This window comes from Scyliorhinus torazame, chromosome 22 (genome assembly GCF_047496885.1).
Source record: "Scyliorhinus torazame isolate Kashiwa2021f chromosome 22, sScyTor2.1, whole genome shotgun sequence".
NCBI classification, from domain to species: Eukaryota; Metazoa; Chordata; class Chondrichthyes; order Carcharhiniformes; family Scyliorhinidae; genus Scyliorhinus; species Scyliorhinus torazame.
Genome location: NC_092728.1, coordinates 74,133,350 through 74,151,437, shown reverse-complemented (window position 1 = coordinate 74,151,437; position 18,088 = coordinate 74,133,350). Strand labels below are relative to the sequence as shown.

Here is an 18,088-nt window from a genome sequence, read left to right as displayed (position 1 = left end):
GAAAACAAGACTCCTGAATGTTATGTTGCCTCCCAGGTGCACGGGTCAGGGATGTCTCAGATCGGCTGCAGGACATACTGAAGGGGGAGGGTGAACAGCCAGTTGTCGTGGTGCATATAGGCACCAACGATATAGGTAAAAAAACAGGATGAGGTCCTACAATCAGAATTTAGGGAGTTAGGAGATAAGTTAAAAAGTAGGACCTCAAAGGTAGTAATCTCAGGATTGCTACCAGTGCCACGAGACAGTCAGAGTAGAAATTCAAGAATAGTCAGAATGAATATGTGGCTTGAGAGATGGTGCAGGAGGGAGGGATTCAGATTTTTGGGACATTGGAATCGGTACTGGGGACGGTGGGACCATTACAAATCGGATGGTCTACACCTGGGCAGGACTGGAACCAATGTCCTAGGGGTTGCTTTTGCTAACACTGTTGGGGAGGTTTTAAACTAATGTGGCAGGGGGATGGGAACCAGATTAGGAAGTTAGAGGTCAGTAAAGAGGCAGCAACTAAAGCCAGTAAGGTACTAGATAATAAACTCAATGTGACTAAGGGGAAGAGTAGACAGGGAAGAGATGATGAACGCAAAGGGACAGGTGGTCTGAGGTGCATTTGTTTCAATGCGAGAAGTGTAGCAGGTAAGGCAGATGAATTTAGGGCTTGGATTAGTACCTGGGAATATGATGTTATTGGTATTACTGGGACTTGGTTGAGGGAAGGGCAAGACTGGCAACTAAATATCCCAGGTGCTTCAGGAGGGATAGAGAGGGAGGTAAAAGGGGTGGAGGAGTTGCATTACTGGTCAGAGATTATATCACAGCTGTGATTAAGGAGGGCACGATGGAGGATTCGAGCACTGAGGCAATATGGGTAGAGCTAAGAAATAGGAAGGGTGCAGTAAAATTGTTGGGACTTTACTACAGGCCTCCCAAAAGCGAGCGTGAACTAGTGGTAGAAATATGTAGACAGATTATAGAAAAATGTAGGAGCAATAGGGTGGTCGTGATGGGAGATTTTAACTTCCCCAACATTGAATGGGACTCGTGTAGTGTTGGAGGCGTAGATGGAGCAGAATTTCTAAGGAGCATCCAGGAGAGTTTTTTAGAGCAGTATGTAAATAGTCCAACTCGGGAAGGGGCCATACTGGACCTGGTATTGGGGAATGATCCCAGCCAGGTGGTTGAAGTTTCAGTCGATGATTACTTTGGGAATAGTGACCACAATTCCATAAGTTTTAGAATACTCATGGACAAAGACGAGAGTGGTCCTAAAGGAAGTGTGCTAAATTGGGGAAAGGCCAAGTATAACAAAATTCGGAAGGAGCTAGGGAATGTGGATTGGGAGCAGCTGTTTAAGGGTAAATCCACATTTGAAATGTGGGAGTCTTTTAAGGAAAAGTTGATTAGAGTGCAGGACAGCCATATCCCTATGAAAATGAGGGATAGAAATGGCAAGATTAGGGAACCATGGATGACGGGTGGAATTGTGAGACTAGCTAAGATGAAAAAGGAAGCATACATAAGATCTAGCCGACTTAAAACTGATGAAGCTTTGGAGGAATATTGGGAAAGTAGGACAAATCTCAAACGCGCAATAAACAGGGCTAAAAGGGGTCATGAAATATCTTTGGCTAACAGGGTTAAAGAAAATCGCAAAGCCTTTTATTCGTATATAAGGAGCAAGAGGGTAACTAGAGAAAGGATTGGCCCACTCAAAGACAAAAGAGGGAATTTATGCGTGGAGTCAGAGGAAATGGGTGAGATTCTTAATGAGAACTTTGCATTGGTATTCACCAAGGGGAGGGACATGACGGATGTTGAGGCTAGGGATGGTGTTTAAATACTCTAGGTCAAGTCAGCATAAGGAAGGAGGAAGTTTTGGGTATTCTAAAAGGCATTAAGGTGGACAAGTCCCCAGGTCCGGATGGGATCTATCCCAGTTTACTGAGGGAAGCGAGGGACGAAATAGCTGGGGCTTTAACAGATATCTTTGCAGTATCTGTGAGCTCGGGTGAGGTCCCGGAGGACTGGAGAATTGCTAATGTTGTCCCTTTGTTTAAGAAGGGTAGCAGGGATAATCCAGGGAATTATAGACCTGTGAGCTTGACGTCAGTGGTAGGCAAACTGTTGGAGAAGATACTGAGGGATAGGATCTATTCACATTTGGAAGAAAATAGACTTATCAGTGATAGGCAGCATGGTTTTGTACAGGGAAGGTCATGTCTTACAAACCTAATAGAATTCTTGGAGGAAAAACAAAGTTAATTAATGAGGGAAGGGCTGTCGATGTCATATACATGGACTTCCATAAGGCGTTTGATAAAGTTTCCCATGGCAGGTTGATGGAAAAGGTGAAGTCGTATGGGGTTCAGGGTGTGCTAGCTAGATGGAGAAAGAACTGGCTGGACAACAGGAGACAGAGATTAGTGGTGGAAGGGAGTGTCTCAAAATGGAGAAAGTTGATTAGTGGTGTTCCACAGGGATCCGTGCTCGGACCACTGTTGTTTGTGATATACATAAATGATCTGGACGAAGGTATAGGTGGTCTGGTTAGCAAGTTTGCAGATGATACTAAGATTGGTGGAGTTGCAGACAGCGAGGAGGACTGTCAGAGAATACAGTAAAATATAGATAGATTGGAGAGTTGGGCAGAGAAATTGCAGATGGAGTTCAATCCAGGCAAATGCGAGGTGATGCATTTTGGAAGATCTAATTCAAGAGCGGACTATACGGTCAATGGAAGAGTCCTGGGGAAAATTGATGTACAGAGAGATCTAGGAGTTCAGGTCCATTGTGCCCTGAAGGTGGCAACGCAGGTCGATAGAGTGGTCAAGAAGGCATACAGCATGCTTGCCTTCATCGGACGGGGTATTGAGTACAAGAGTCGGCAGGCCATGTTACAATTGTATAGGACTTTGGTTAGGCCACATTTGCAATACTGCGTGCAGTTCTGGTCGCCACATTACCAGAAGGATGTGGATGCTTTAGAGAGGATGCAGAGGAGGTTCACCAGGATGTTGCCTGGTATGGAGGGTGCTAGCTATGAAGAAAGGTTGAGTAGATTAGGATTGGTTTTGTTGGAAAGACGGAGGTTGAGGGGGGACCTGATTGAGGTCTACAAAATTATGAGAGGCATGGACAGGGTGGATAGCAACAAGCTTTTTCCAAGAGTGGGGTGTCAATTACAAGGGGTCACGATTTCAAGGTGAGAGGGGGAAAGTTTAAGGGAGATGTGCGTGGAAAGTTTTTTACGCAGAGGGTAGTGGGTACCTGGAACGCTTTGCCAGCGGAGGTGGTAGAGGCAGGCACGATAGCATAATTTAAATGCATCTAGATAGATACATGAACGGGTGGGGAACAGAGGGAAGTAGATCCTTGGAAAATAGAAGACAGGTTTAGATAAAGGATCTGGATCGGCGCAGGCTGGGAGGGCCTGTGCTGTAATTTTCTTTGTTCTTTTAAGTAGTATTGCCGCTAGGGTATAGGTTCTGACCTGAACATCGAATTCAACAACTTCAGGTGATCAGCTCTACCCCACCTCGACCCATTTGTTTTCATTTCATTTTAACTGTCTTTTACCATTTCTTTCTTAATATATATCTAATCCGCCCCCCCCTCCTCCCACCGCAATCTTATCCACCTTTGCTTCATCTTTCTCCTCTTTTCTTCCCCATTCCCCTACCCCCACATCTACAGTTCATCCTCTGATGTTAGTTTCCCTGCTGTTTGACCTTTCACATCTTTTGTCCTCTCTGGGGACTGCCATTAGCACTCTTTCCCCTTGGTTTCTGTGGCCATTAGCACCCAGTTTCCCTGGGTTTCTGTGGCTATGACTCATCTTTCATTCTCACTCCACAGTATAAATATTTCCCACTTTCTCTGTCTGTTAACTTTGACAAAGAGTCATCGGACTCGAAACGTTAGCTCTCTTCGCTCCCTACAGATGCTGCCAAACTTGCTGAGATTTTCCAGCATTTTCTCTTCAATACAATCGGATCAAGGATCAAATTTTACCTCAAGGTTATTCAAAGAAGTTCTGGATAGCTTAGGAATAAAACAATTTAAATCAACTGCGTACCATCCAGAATCGCAGGTTAGAAAGGTGGCATCAGACATTGAAGACAATGTTGAGGGCTTATTGTCAAGATTATCCAGAGGATTGGGATAAAAGAATTCCATTCATACTGTTTGCAATTAGGGATGCACCTAATGAGTCAACCAAATTCAGTCCTTTTGAACTAATTTTTGGTCATGAGATAAGAGGACCACTTAAATTGATTAAGGAAAAATTGGTGAGTGAGAAATCTGAAATTACATTATTGGATTAAGTGCACAATTTTAGGGAAAGATTAAATAGAGCAGGTGAATTGGCTAGACAACATTCAAAAGTTGCACAAAATGTGATGAAACGGGTAGCGGACAAGAAATCCAAAGTTCGCAGTTTTGCCAGTGGAGATAGAGTTTTAGTGTTGTTACCAGTGGTAGGTGACCCTTTAACAGCAAGGTTTTGTGGATCTTATCAGATTGAAAGGAAATTAAGTGAGGTGAACTATGTGGTAAAAACACCAGATAGAAGGAAGACTCACCGAGTGTGTCATGTGAATATGCTTAAAGGGTACTTTGAAAGGGAAGGAGAGAATAGGGAGGAGGTTTTAATGATTCTAACTCAAAATGACGAAACCAAATCCAGATGACTGTGAATTTGACATACCTCAAATTAAATTGGAAAATGAGGATGTTCTTAAAAATTGGGTTAAATTGTTGAGTTACCTTCCAGAGGAAAAACAAACTGACGTGAAAGAGTTACTGATATCACATGGGCAAGTTTGTAGAGATAAATTGGGAAGTACTAAAATGGCTATACATGATATAGATGTGGGAAATGATGTTCCAACATCCTTGCAGACTTAACCCTTTAAAATTGGCACAGGTTAACAAAGAGATTGAGGGCATGCTTAAAAATGGCATAATTGAAGTGGGTTGCAGCCAATGGAGCTCACCCAGAGTGATGGTACCTAAACTGGATGGTACCCAACGGTTGTGTGTGGACTATAGAAAGGTTAATGCAGTTACAAGAACGGACTCTTATCCTATCCCACGTCTGGAGGATTGCATTGAGAAACTGGATTTACTTAAAGGTTACTGGCAGGTACCTTTATCCGAAAGGGCGAAGGGGATTTCAGCTTTTGTGACTCCAGATGGTATATACCAATTCATAGTTATGCCATTTGACATGAAAAACGCCCCAGCCACATTTCAATGGTTAACTAACACAGTCATTTCAGGATTACCCAATTGTGCAGTATACATCGATGATCTGGTAATTTTCAGTCAGATATGGACAGAACATTTAAAACATCTGATGGAGTTATTCGATCGACTTCAGGCTGCGGGTTTGGCGATAAACCTAGCCAAAAGTGAATTTGGAAAAGCCCAAGTCACTTTCCTTGGCCATACAATCAGACAGAGCCAAATGGTCACACGGGATGTGAAACCAACAGTTATTGAGGAGTTTCCGATACCCTCAAGACCAAGGGAAATGATGCGATTTCTTGGCATGAGTGGATTTGATTGAACATTTGTGAAAAATCTTTGTAGCGTGGTTGCTCCACTGATAGACTTGCTGAAGAAACATAGAAAATTTCAGTGGACAGCGGACGTAGAACAGGCATTTGACTGCCTGAAAGCTGTGATAACCAATGCTCCTGTGTTGGAGAATTGCAAGGGACTCTGTGATCAGATTGAACAAAAGTATCTGACTTTAAAGAGAAATGCCGAGGCGTAGATAAATGGATGGATCGTGCAGAGACTTTCTTGTTCAAAGAGACTGTCAATCAAGAAGGATTCCAGTTGGAGGAGGAAGAAAAAAAATGGACTATATTATACCTGTTTGCGTGTGGTTTTCTTTAAACAAAAAAGTATATTTACTGCGTGCATTTCGTAAAGGATAGTGAAGAGGTGAAAAATGAAACCATCTTGAAGTTGATGGTTTGTTTTTCTTTCTTGGAGGGAGGTGTCATGTGAGAGTCCCTTTAAGAAATGGGTGCTTATAAATGGGTGTGTATATAAATATCTGTAGTGAGAGTACCTTGAAGTAATGGGTGTTTATTACTGCAGTGATGTCAGAGAGTGGGTGGAGCTGGGCTGTGTCAGAATTTTACTTTCGCTTTGGGCTTTTTGCTGCAGGGTGGGTTTGGTTTCATTTTGGTTTGGAGAAGCTGAAATCACAGCAGGTTGTGTATGAATCTCTGCAAGCTTATGAATGTTCATTTGGGATTTTCAAAGTGGTAACTGCTCTCAAATAGTGAATTTAAACCTGATCTTTGTGTTAAAAGGGTCTTTTTTGTCTTCGGAATGTTGTTCGGGAATTTATTAAGGATTACTTAGTGTTGTATTCTTTGGGGGTCGTATTTGAATTAATGGTTGCTAAGATGTTCACTGTATGTTTTAAAAAGGTTAACTTGAGTTCATAGAATAAACATTGTTTTGCTTTAAAAATTACTTTTCGATTTCTGCTGTACCACACCTGTAGAGTGGGCCGTGTGCTCCCCATACCACAATCTCGTAAAAGTTGTGGGTCAGATGAACTCCATGATACACTTTGGGGTTTTCTAAACCCTGGCCCATAACACCTTCAGAACTTCAAAGACTAAGCCTGGCGTGTTTGTGGACATACCTCTTGATTTTTTTTTCTAAGAATGCAGTGAGAACTTAAATCAGCAGCTGAAGAGCTTAGCAGAAATGTTACATTGAATGACAAACCACAATTAGCATCTAACATGGTAGCTTACCTTTTAGCGAAAGAAAAAAATAACCCACACTGTAGCAGAGAGATTAATTCTCCTTGCAACAATAGACCTAGTTGTACGGTCCGAGATGAGAGGTTAGCCGAATAACGGAAATGCATCCCACTTCGTGATAACACAGTGGCTTGCCGAATTTGTGATATTAGAGAATGTGTGATATTTATTGAGAATTTAGACCAACTTATTTCTCATTTAAAGTCAGCACAGGAGTTCTCAATGCAACTGGATGAAAGTACAGACATTTCAGATTGTGTAACCTTGCTAGTTTATGTTAGGTATGTTTGGCACAATAAATTTGTTGAGGATTTGCTGTGCTGCCTGACATTACCAACCAACATGAGATTTATGAAGCATTGAATAGTTACAGGGTTGAAAGTGCGGGCTCAACTGGGTTCATTGCAGAGCAATCACAAGCAATGGAGCAGCCAACATAACTGGGGAAAACGGAGTTATAATAAGGATTAGGAAGGCAGCTGGTTAGGACATTGCTTCGAATCATTTTTTTCACCATGAGTATTGGCATCAAAAGGAATTCCTACCGATCTTGAAGTGGCGTTGAAAGGAATTGAGTAAGTTCTGAATTTCATTAAACCCAGCGCACTCAATAGCAGGCTTTGAGGCTCTCTGCTCCCATATGGGGGATGAGCGCACATATTTATTGTTCCACACAGAAGTACGTTGGCTGTCATGGGGTCGGTGCTCATCAGAGTTTACAAACTGAGGTATCAAATCTACACTTTCCTCAAGAAATTGTCCCCTCCGTCCCTCTGACTTGTTTGGTGATGAAACTTGGATGCTAAGTATGTTTTAGCTTGCAGATATCGTTTCAATTCTAAATGAACTGAACCTCAAATTGCAAGGGAAGGTTGATTGCTTTCAGCACTGAAGAAATAGATGCTTTCCAAAAGTCATTGAAAGTTTGGCAAGTGCAAGTACAAAGCCAAAACTACTACATGTTCACCACACTGCTACGACACATCGAAAAAGTGTTGGAAAGGGAACTGTCAATAGGCTGTCAAGCCTTATTCAGTCGCATCTGGGTGTGCTGATCAACAGTTTTGTCCCTACTTTCCAGAGGAAAAGTTTCAGATTTTGAGAGAAGCGGTGGGTGAAAAATCCTTTTCAGTCAATTATTAACTTACAGCCGACTCCAGCACATTAAAACTGTGCCACAAACGTCAATGAGGCTATCAGCATTCTGGAGTAGCGTCTCAGGAGTATTAGTGCTAAGTAAGTATTTGGTTACTTTTACCCTTCACAACGACCGTTGCGTGCGTGGTTGGATTTTCCGTCCTCACAAAGATGAAGACAGCACAAAGTAAAAGACTGAACACAGCAACTGATATGCGCATTGCCTTTCCCTCCTGCAATCCTGATTGGAGTGAGATCATGACAACCAAGCAGGCTCACCTGTCGTGTTAAGGGTAGGAGAAAATGGTGGGCCACGAGGGGCCGCGAAAGCCGGCCGGTGAGGGGCCACGAAGATCGACCGGTTGGTAAAAGTTGGTCCCAAGAAAAAAGTTTGAGAAACACTTCTAATGAGTCTGCAAACCAAGAAAGAGTACAGTCCAGGCTGAGAACTGACTTTGAGGGGAGACAAAGAAAATCTTAAGGATATCCAGTCAAGCCACCAGCTGCAGGCCACGTCAGCTGTTTAAAACCCTTTTAAACTCTTGATTGGGGAACTCTGTTCTCATCTCAGACAAGCTGTTGGTCATTCTGGCAGAGCTGGAAAAAGAATAATTAAACAAACCTGAGGCTGTGCTTTTGAGTGAAGGCCCAGGTTAATAAAAGTGAAAGTGACTCCCCAATGGAATACATGGCTGGGAGTTCTGACTAAATGCATCTACCAGAAGACCCTTGTTAGCAATCCAATTTGTGGTTTCAACACTCCCATGTCCTGGGAAGATAGCCAGCTACAACAACTTCAATATCAGCAACAAGGACACTCTTTTTCCATTTTAATTCCTATTGTTTTACCCCTTTCCCTTCCTCTGTGTATTTGGTTGGAGGGTGGGATGACAAAAGGGAGTAGATCAGCTGGCTGATATTTTGTTGCAGTTATTGCATGTTTCAACATTGTTCCTGTTATAAATAAACAGTTCAGTGTTTTGAACTTTCAAACCTGGTGGCTAGAACTTATTGAGCAGTCAAGGGCCAAAGATTCCGCAAATTTCATATGAACTTTTGGTTAATTCACTTGAGCTGGGGCTGCGGGGTTTGTGGGGCTGGAATCAACCACACACTAGCCCATGGTATCGTAACACTCTAACCAGAGTTAAATTTGTTGCTTATTTTCATTACTGCCCTCCATCGTTTACCATCACTGACCCCCCAAGAACTTGTAACTGATCATTTTCTCCAAGTCATCAATCGTAATCTTTACAGCTTCAGTCTTTTTATTTCCCAAGGTTCAAACTGGCAGTGCATATATTGGGTCTTTGATCTACTGATGTTCATACCCGTCTTCGAGAGTTCTGGTACAGTTCTCCAAATGCTCATTCATGCTCTCATCGTTCCCACCACATTGTTCAAAGTCATCTACAAACATCAATGATCATGACATTTCCTATCTCACTTGCTCAAAGCCATGACAATCAGGAAGAGTGATGATCCTTGGTGCAACCAAACTTTGGTTTCCATTATTTAATTGTCCATTATCTACTTAATTTTCCTTCAGATTTGTCAGGACAGACAATTAAATGCTGGAGTGCCCAGAAGATGGCCTTACGGCTTGCAGCCAGACTGCGACAGGTCAAAGGATCCAAGGGCAAGTATGACTATACGACAACCACAAAGGAAATTTATTTTTTCAACAGCTCCATTGATCCTGGGGCACATGATCTTCTGGTCAAATTTCTCTGGACAATCACCAGTTGGTGTCCTCTGGACAGTAACTCAAGGCCCTTGAGCAAGCTGCATTAAAACTTTCTGACCAAGTGACAGATCTGCACCTGGGTTGTTTTGGGCTGTTTGGGCCTAAAGCTACTATTATGGGAGGTTCAAGTCACCAATGAAATATACTTTAAAGTTAGATCTCATTCCAACTAACACAATTTTGTAAAGTACCTAGTTACCATAACCATTCTGCAAATCAATCCACTGCATAATCTCTTTAGCTCAAAGCTTTTCGTAAAAAATAAATCCTAGATTTCTTTTGCTTGTTGTTGGACTGTGCAGTAAAACAGAACAGTTGAAAAAGAGTCTAGCAAAAATGCAATTTTCAATTTGAAAGATACATCTATTGCTTATGTTCAATTGGTCTCATTAGGTGAAATTTACAAGCACGCAACCAGCAGATTAAGCAACTTGGATGACACTATTCAGAAGAAGGAAAAGATTACAGCATGATACTTCTAACCAAACCAATAAAGATACTGTATGGAAGTCAATAGTAACCATACTGTACATGATGAAACCAGCAGTACATAGATACATAGAAGATAGGAGCAGGAGGAGGCCTTTTGGCCCTTCGAGCCTTCTCCGCCATTCACCACAATCATGGCTGATCATTCAACTCAATAGCCTAATCCTGTTTTCTACCCATAGCCTTTGATCCTATTCTCCCCACGTGCTATATCTAGCCACAAAACGTTTGGATGAATCCTGAAACTGCTCTCGCATATAACGTAGAAAAATAAATAGCTACAATAAGACTGCAGTGGGGCATGAACTTTTCATTACTTGAGCTTCTGCTATACCCAAAATATTCCATTAAATGTATAATGCATTGGGGGGTACCTGATGGACAGAGTACAATTATTTGCGGTGATGGATTTAGAAAGTGAAGAGGGAAAGTGAACTCTGCTGATCAAATCATTTTTCATAGAGCTGTTGTGGCGGTCTGAAAGTGTCATCACCCTTTTTTCACTCCTCTCCCAAAAAGGAAATTTTGTTATTTGATCTGCAACTTATCAGCATTTGGAAGTGTGTGCAGATTTCAGTATTTGTTTTGTTTAGTGTGTGTGCTTTTTAAAAATCTATTTACAGGGCATGGGCATTGCTGGTTAGGCCAGGATTTATTGTCCCTCCTTCGTTGTCCCTGAGAAGGTGGTGGTGAGCTGTCTTCTCAACGCTGCAGTCCCCACGGTGTGGGTACACCCACAGTACTGTATGTGTGCATATGTGGGTGGGTGGGTGTGTGTGGTGTCTACTATTAGTGTATCGCCATGCTTGTCACACCATGCTCCAGTATGCCTCAATATTTTTAACCTTTTTACAATTATTGTGACGCATTTTGAAGGAGGCAGCAAATTCTGGATAATGATCAAGTGGGAAATAATAAAAGTGTTTGAGAAGAATGGCCCCAGCACACTGAAACGCACCCAGTACTCTGGTAACAGCTGCTATTGCTGGATCACAAAATGATGCTCCTGAACGTACAACTTCCCCTTTTGTATCAATTGATATACTGGTTTTAAGAACAAGAAGGAACAAGAATAGCTCCTCAAACCTGCTCTGCCATTTGATACAATCGTGGCTGATTCTACCTCGCTTCCACTTTCTCATAGACTTCCCATATTTCTTGATTCACGGAGAGATTAAAAATCTATCTATCCCTGCCTTGAATATGAGCAATGATGGAGCATGCACTGCCCTCTGGAGTAGACCGTTCCAAAGATTCAGAGGTTTTTGACTGTCAGCTGATTAAAAGTGTATTAATTTGTTCAATTCTTTTTCTTTTAGCTCTTTGCATCTGCTACTTTCGAAGTGGTTGAGGAGAGCCAGGTAGGACAATTTTCTTCGCTAAAAGCAGTAATTAATGTTCCTGATTAAACCAGCAGATCCCATTGCTTGGAACATGACGAACCTGAGGATATACTGCTTCACAACAAGAGGTGTGTTTTACACTAACATTTAGTGAGTTCATTAAAATTTAATCTTAAAGTTCAACTTACTTAACTATTTTCAAATTAAAATGAATTTGGATTAGGAAAGACGCTGCCTCTCGGTCTCTGGTCGGCATGGTAGCATAGTGGTTAGCATAATTGCTTCACAGCGCCAGGGTCCCCGGTTCGATTCCTAACTTGGATCACTGTCTGTGCGGAGTCTGCACTTTCTCCCCGTGTCTGCATGGATTTCCTCCGGTTTCCTCCCACAGTTCAAAGATGTGCCGGTGTAGGTGGATTGGCTATGCTAAATTGCCCTTAGTGTCCAAAAAAGGTTAGGTTGGGTTACGGGGATAGGGTGGAAGTATGGGGATAGGGTGGAGGTGTGGGCTTAGGTAGGGTGCTTTTTCCATGGGCCGGTGCAGACTTGATGGGCCGAATGGCCTCCTTTTGCACTGTAAATTCTGTGTTCTGTATGTCTCTTCCTCGATCACGTCGGTGCCAATAATTAAACTGCATACATTTTCAATGAACAAAAGACAAACTGCCATTTATGGCTTTTTGGTTTGGTTACAGAAGTCAACTGAATGTTTTTTTAATTATTAAAATTAGAATGAAGATGCAGTCCACCTCACCTTAATATGCTTCCCGAGTCTTATAGAATATATTTCAAATGTTGTACAATAGGTAAGTAACACAGGCAGACAGACAGACAGACATACAACTTTTGAAATCTGTATTCGAAATTTTCTTCAATAGTTTTGGCAAACGATTGAATAGACTTTGCAAGAGACTGAAAGAAAGCATTCCATCACAGATATGGTCCAGCTTAAATACTATCAATGTCACTTGACAATTCAGCATGGTGTATTAGACCAGACTGGGGAATCTCCCCTGATCACATAGTCACTTGCTTTGGGCAAGAAGGAAGAAGCTGAGGCTTCAAAGTAACGACTTTAATGAAGGACAAAGAATAATAGCTAAGTTGAATCATGCTATTGTGAAATAGGAGATTTTAAACGATTAGTTAATTGATTGTGAAATATTTATTTTGATTTTCCTATTATCAGCTATTTAAATTGGGTTTCCATTGTGAGTGTTGCTATACGGGTTTCATAATAAAATGCAACACAGAAATTAGATTAAATGTAGAATTGCATAAAATCTACAACACAACAAAAGGGGCCATTTGGTCAAGATTTCTTAAAATATATTAGGTAGACTTGAACGTTAATATTTACCACTAGATCGATTATTGGGTTGATCCTGTTCAGAACACCGTTGAGCCCCATCCTCACCAATCACAACACAGATCTCCGCTACCTCATGGGTGTTTTTGTTGCTCTTGTGATCTTTGGATTCATCTTGCCACAACTCAGTATGCACTTCACTCTCATCATCTCTATTTTCAGTCTTTATTGTTGCATCAAGGGAACTCATTATGATGGCCGTTATCCAGTACTTCTTATACTTCTTTAAATTTTGGTGATAATCGGACGGAGTAACTGCAACAATCCTTTGCACTGTTCAATTTCTGTTAGGGGAAAAATATATATTAATGTCTATATTTAGTCTTCCTGACTAATTTTATATTTTAGTGAAAGGAATATATAACTAAATCTCAAGTGTTTGTTTTGGTCTGGTTGGAAAGCCATCAGATTCTTGCAAATGGTTAGGTTATTTTGATGGAAACAGTGCACCTTTTAAAAAGATGTGTCTGCTATGTGGATTGCAGCAAGTTACTGATAATTAATTTTAGAATAAACTACGCATATGCCCCTAACTGGGATGATGCAGACTTCATAAAAAAAACAATGGTGGAGATCCCCAACCATGACTACCACCAGCTCATCATGGGGGAGACTTCAATTGTATACAGGACCCAATGAAGGACAAGTCCAGCCCGAGATTAGGGAAAGAATCATGAATGGCAAAGGAATTGAACACCTTTATTGAGCAGATGGAGGGGTGGACCAATGGAGGTTCAACCATCCGAGGGGGAGAAGTCTCCTTCTCCCACGTTCACAAAGTCTACTCCCGTATCAACTTCTTTGTAGTTGGTAAATCAGTGCTTCCAGGGGTAGTAGGGGTAGAATAATCCGCAATAGTAATCTCGGACCACGCGCCACATGGCATAGACGGGGGGTTGGAGACAGGCCGGACCCAGCATCCTCCATGGAGGATGTTGGGCACAACCTTCCTCGCCAACAAGGCGTTCTGTGAGAAAATATCAGAAGCCATCGACAGGCAGGTAACCTGCAACCAGAATGGAGGTGTCTCAACCGTCCACGTTCTGCAAGATGCTGAAGGCACCTGCAACCAGAATGGGGATGTCTCAACCTCCACATCCTGCAAGATGCTGAAGGCAACGATAAAGGGGTTGGGGGAGTGGGGGAAATAACAGCTTCTTGATTGGCTGGACATACCAGTTGTGGGGGACAAAAAGTAACAGGGACTGGAAGCACCGCTAGGACAGGGGAGGTCATGGAGAGCATCAAATCCATGTAGTCGGGGGCGACACCAGGTTTAGACGGATTCCCGGTGGACTTCGAGAAAATATTTGCGGCAGCGGGAGATGTTCAATGAGTCGCTGTCGAGGTGGGCCCCGCTGCCCACAGGCCTCTATATCGCTGATCCCAAAAAAACAAAAAGACCCGAAGGAATGCAGGTCACACAGACCCATCTCACTCCTGAACACTCACACGAAAGTCCTGGCGAGGCGAATGGAGAGTTAGTGGCAGAAGTAGTCGTGGAAGGTCAGACTGGGTTTGTCAAGAGCACACAGCTAACAGCAAACAGACACCTGCGGAGCATGATTATGACACCACCCGGGGAGGAAACACTAGAAGTGATTATCGCCTTAGACACAGGGAAGGCCTTTGACAGAGTCGATTTACCTTGTGGGTGAAACTACTGAACAGCGCATCCATGATGAGTATACGGACAAAGCCACCATCTCTGAATAATTGCGGCTGCACAGAGGGACAAGGCAGGGATGCCCACTGTTCCCGCTGCTATTTGCTCTGGCAATCGAGCCACTGGCCATCACCATCAGGTCGAAGAGGTGGAAGTGCATTTAAAGGGGGAGAGCACAGATTCTCGCTCGATGCAATTGACCCATTCCTCAATGTCTCAAAACCCCTAGCCAGGATGAAAGGAATAATGGAACTCCCGAGGGAGCTCGGAGCTTTCTCAGGTTACGAACTTAACCTGAGCAAAATCTTCCCCGTGAACCCCTAGTGGGGAGCATCAGAGTTGGGGCAGTTGCCGTTCAAGCTGAACCAAACAAAATTCCAATACCTGGGAGTCCAGATAGCCCACAACGGGACCCGGATCCTATTGAGCCTAGTGGAAGAGGTAAAGTGACCTGCGGAGGTGGGACTCACTCCCACTCTCCATGGTGGGAAGAGTGCAGACAATAAAAATGAACCCAATGCCAAGATTCCTCTTCCCTGTTCAGATCCCTGGGTGCAAATGGAGATCGCGTGTATGGGAACATCCCTGGGAGCACTGGTATGGCCCCACGCCCATTTCCCCAGGCAAGTACTCAAGAAACCCAGTGGTGGTGGCCACACTAAAAACTTGGAACCAGCTCAAGCATCCCTTTACTCTGGGTGCACCAACCGCGAAAGCCCCATCAGCAAAACCCATAAATTCACCTCGGCGACAAGACGCCTCCTTCAAAACGTGGAGACAGTATGGAGGGGTACTGACAGGAGGGGACCTCTACGTAGACAACAGAGTAGCGACCCTGGGGGAACTAACAGAGGAGCTACAAATCTCGCAAGGGAACGAACTTCAATACCTGAAACTGAGGAATTTCTCTGCAAGGAGACCACAACATTCCCCCGGCTACCCAGTCACACCTTACTGGACAGACTGCTAGCATTGGGCGAATTAATCTTTATTATTGTCACAAGTAGGCTTACATGAACACTGCAATGAAGTTACTATGAAATCCCCTAGTCGCCACACTCCACAACTGTTCGGGTACACTGCGGGAAAATTCAGATTATCCAATTCACCTAACAAGCACATCTTTCGGGACTTATGGGAGGAAACCTGAGCACCCGGATCAAACCTGGGACCCTGGCGCTGTGAAGCAACAGGACCCAATGAAGGACAAGACCAGCCCCAGATTAGCGAAAGAATCATGAATGGCAAAGGAATTGAACACCTTTATTGAGCAGATGGAGGGGTGGACCAATGGAGGTTCAACCATCCGAGGGGGAGAAGTCTCCTTCTCCCACGTTCACAAAGTCTACTCCCGTATCAACTTCTTTGTAGTTGGTAAATCAGTGCTTCCAGGGGTAGTAGGGGAAGAATAATCTGCAATAGTAATCTCGGACCACGCGCCACATGGCATAGACGGGAGGTTGGAGACAGGCCGGACCCAGCATCCTCCATTGTGCTACCATGCCGCGGCAACATGTATGGACAACTGTTAGAGGAGGTGGGGCCCCGCTGGACCGAGACACGGGAAAAGTAGGAGGAGCTAGGCTTGGAGATAACGGGGGGGGGGGGGGGGGGGGATGACTCTGGATTTAAGCGCTGGATAGGATAAACTCCACTTCATTTGCAGGGCTGATCCTATTGCGGCACACAGGGTGCACTTGACCAGAACATGCATGAGTGGGTTCTTCCCAGAGGTGGAGGACAAATGTGAACGGTGCCAGGGAGGTCTGGCCAACCATACTCACATGTTCTGGGCCTGCCTGAAACTTTTCGGGTATTGGACCGTGCTTTTGAAACCATGTCTAAGTTGTAGGAGTGAGGGTGGAGCCATGTCCACTGGTGGCGGTCTTCGGGGTGTCGGAACAGCCAGAGCTCTTCACGGGAGTGAGGCAGACACCCTAGCCTTTGCCGCCCTGATCGACCGCTGGAGACCCCTGCTCAGCACATCAACAGCTCCACCCAAGGCTGCTGACTGGCTGGCTGACCTGGCGGAATTCCTCAAATTATGAAATTCACCAGAGGATCAGAAGGAGGCTTCCACAATACATGGAAACAATTCACCAGCCTCTTCAAGGACCTGTTCGTGACCAGCAACTAACTAAGTGGCGGTGGTAGACGGGGGGTGTGGGGGGTTGGAGAAGGAGAGACAGGAACCACCACCATCAAACTGGACAGGGGAAAAGGAGGAGGGGAGGTGTCTTGACCATTTCTGATTCATATAATAAAAAGAATAACCTCCACATACTTTCCCTCATATCTACCAAGATATGGTTAGAATTAGGTTTGTTAGATTATATTCCATGTCAGAAGCTTCAGCACAAAATCTAAGTTAACTATTACTTTAGTGCAGCCTTTGGGAGGTGCATTATTTTGGTTGAGATGTTTAACTGAAGCTCCTTCTGCCCTCCGAGGGGAACATCAAGGATTTCATAGCACTAATTTTGAGGAACAAGGAAGATTTTTTTGTTTCTTGTCTAATAATTATACCTCAACCTGCATCGCAAAAACAGGTGATCTCGCCATTACCTCTTTACCATTTGTGGGGCCCTATTCAATACAAACCGGCTGCTACATTAGAACACTGACGACACATCAAAGGTACGTTATTGAATGTGAAGTGTTTTGTGACAGCCTGAGATCACAAAAGGCACAACTCAAATGCAGGATCGTTTTTATGTTCAACTTTTTTTTGTGTGTGCCAACTTCTTCTGAGACTGGGAGGCGCAAGAATTTGCCTACATGAATGCACATAGGTCTTCATAAAAGAAGAGTGCATGAGGAAAAGATGTGAAAGCGAGTTTGGATTTATACAGTACATTTGTTCAGGACATGCAAAGATCCCAGTCATTGCTGCAGCTAATTTGTGCACCGCAAGGTCCAATAAATAGTAATAAGATGAATAACTATATAATTTATTTTACTGATGGCGGAAGAGGGCAAATGTTGGCCAAGACATCAGGAGAACTCTTCTGCTCTTTTTCCAAGTGCCAAGGGATGTTTTGTTCATTACAACTTGGTAGAGACAAATGTGGTCCTGCAGTCAGAATTTAGGGAGCTATGCAGAAGATTAGCAAGCAGGACCTCAAAAGTAGTAATCTCCGGATTACTTCCAGTACTACAGGCAAGTATGGAAAGAGGATGATAGTGCCGATGCATGCTGTGCCTGGAAGATGGTGAGAATCTTGGGACATTGGAAACTGGCTCTGGGAGAGATGGTTTGCACCTAAATAAAGGTGGGACTGAATTCTTTGTGGGTGTTATGCTGGTGCTATATTATCAGAGAGGAATACCAGGTGCACAATATACTGAGAGATAACACTACAATAGGGAACATTAGGTGCAGAGTAAGGGAGAAAGTAATAATATGAATCAGGATTATAGTGCATATATAAATGAATGCACAGGTGTATGGTTAATAAGACTGGTGAGCTCAGATTGACACTTGGCTCAAGGGCAGGACCAGTTCCTGATTCCAAGGTGTTCAGGAAAGACAGGAAA

The 18,088-nt window shown here is 43.4% G+C and overlaps 1 protein-coding gene across 15 annotated transcripts in view; it reads right to left on the bottom strand.

Moving 5' to 3' along the window:
- znf618 (zinc finger protein 618) overlaps window positions 1–18,088 on the bottom strand; it is a 179,225-nt gene that overhangs the window by 68,061 nt on the left and 93,076 nt on the right. For 6 of the 15 annotated variants that reach the window (XM_072488337.1, XM_072488335.1, XM_072488336.1 and 3 more), the window contains one exon: window positions 12,877–13,169. The exons of 6 other annotated variants lie outside the window; for them this stretch is intronic. In XM_072488337.1, coding sequence (XP_072344438.1) covers window positions 12,877–13,075 — 199 coding nt within the window. In that variant the 5' untranslated portion in view covers window positions 13,076–13,169. Of the gene's footprint in view, window positions 1–12,876; window positions 13,170–18,088 lie in introns of those variants that run through there. 3 more of the 15 variants (XM_072488342.1, XM_072488349.1, XM_072488345.1) reach the window with 2 other exon arrangements.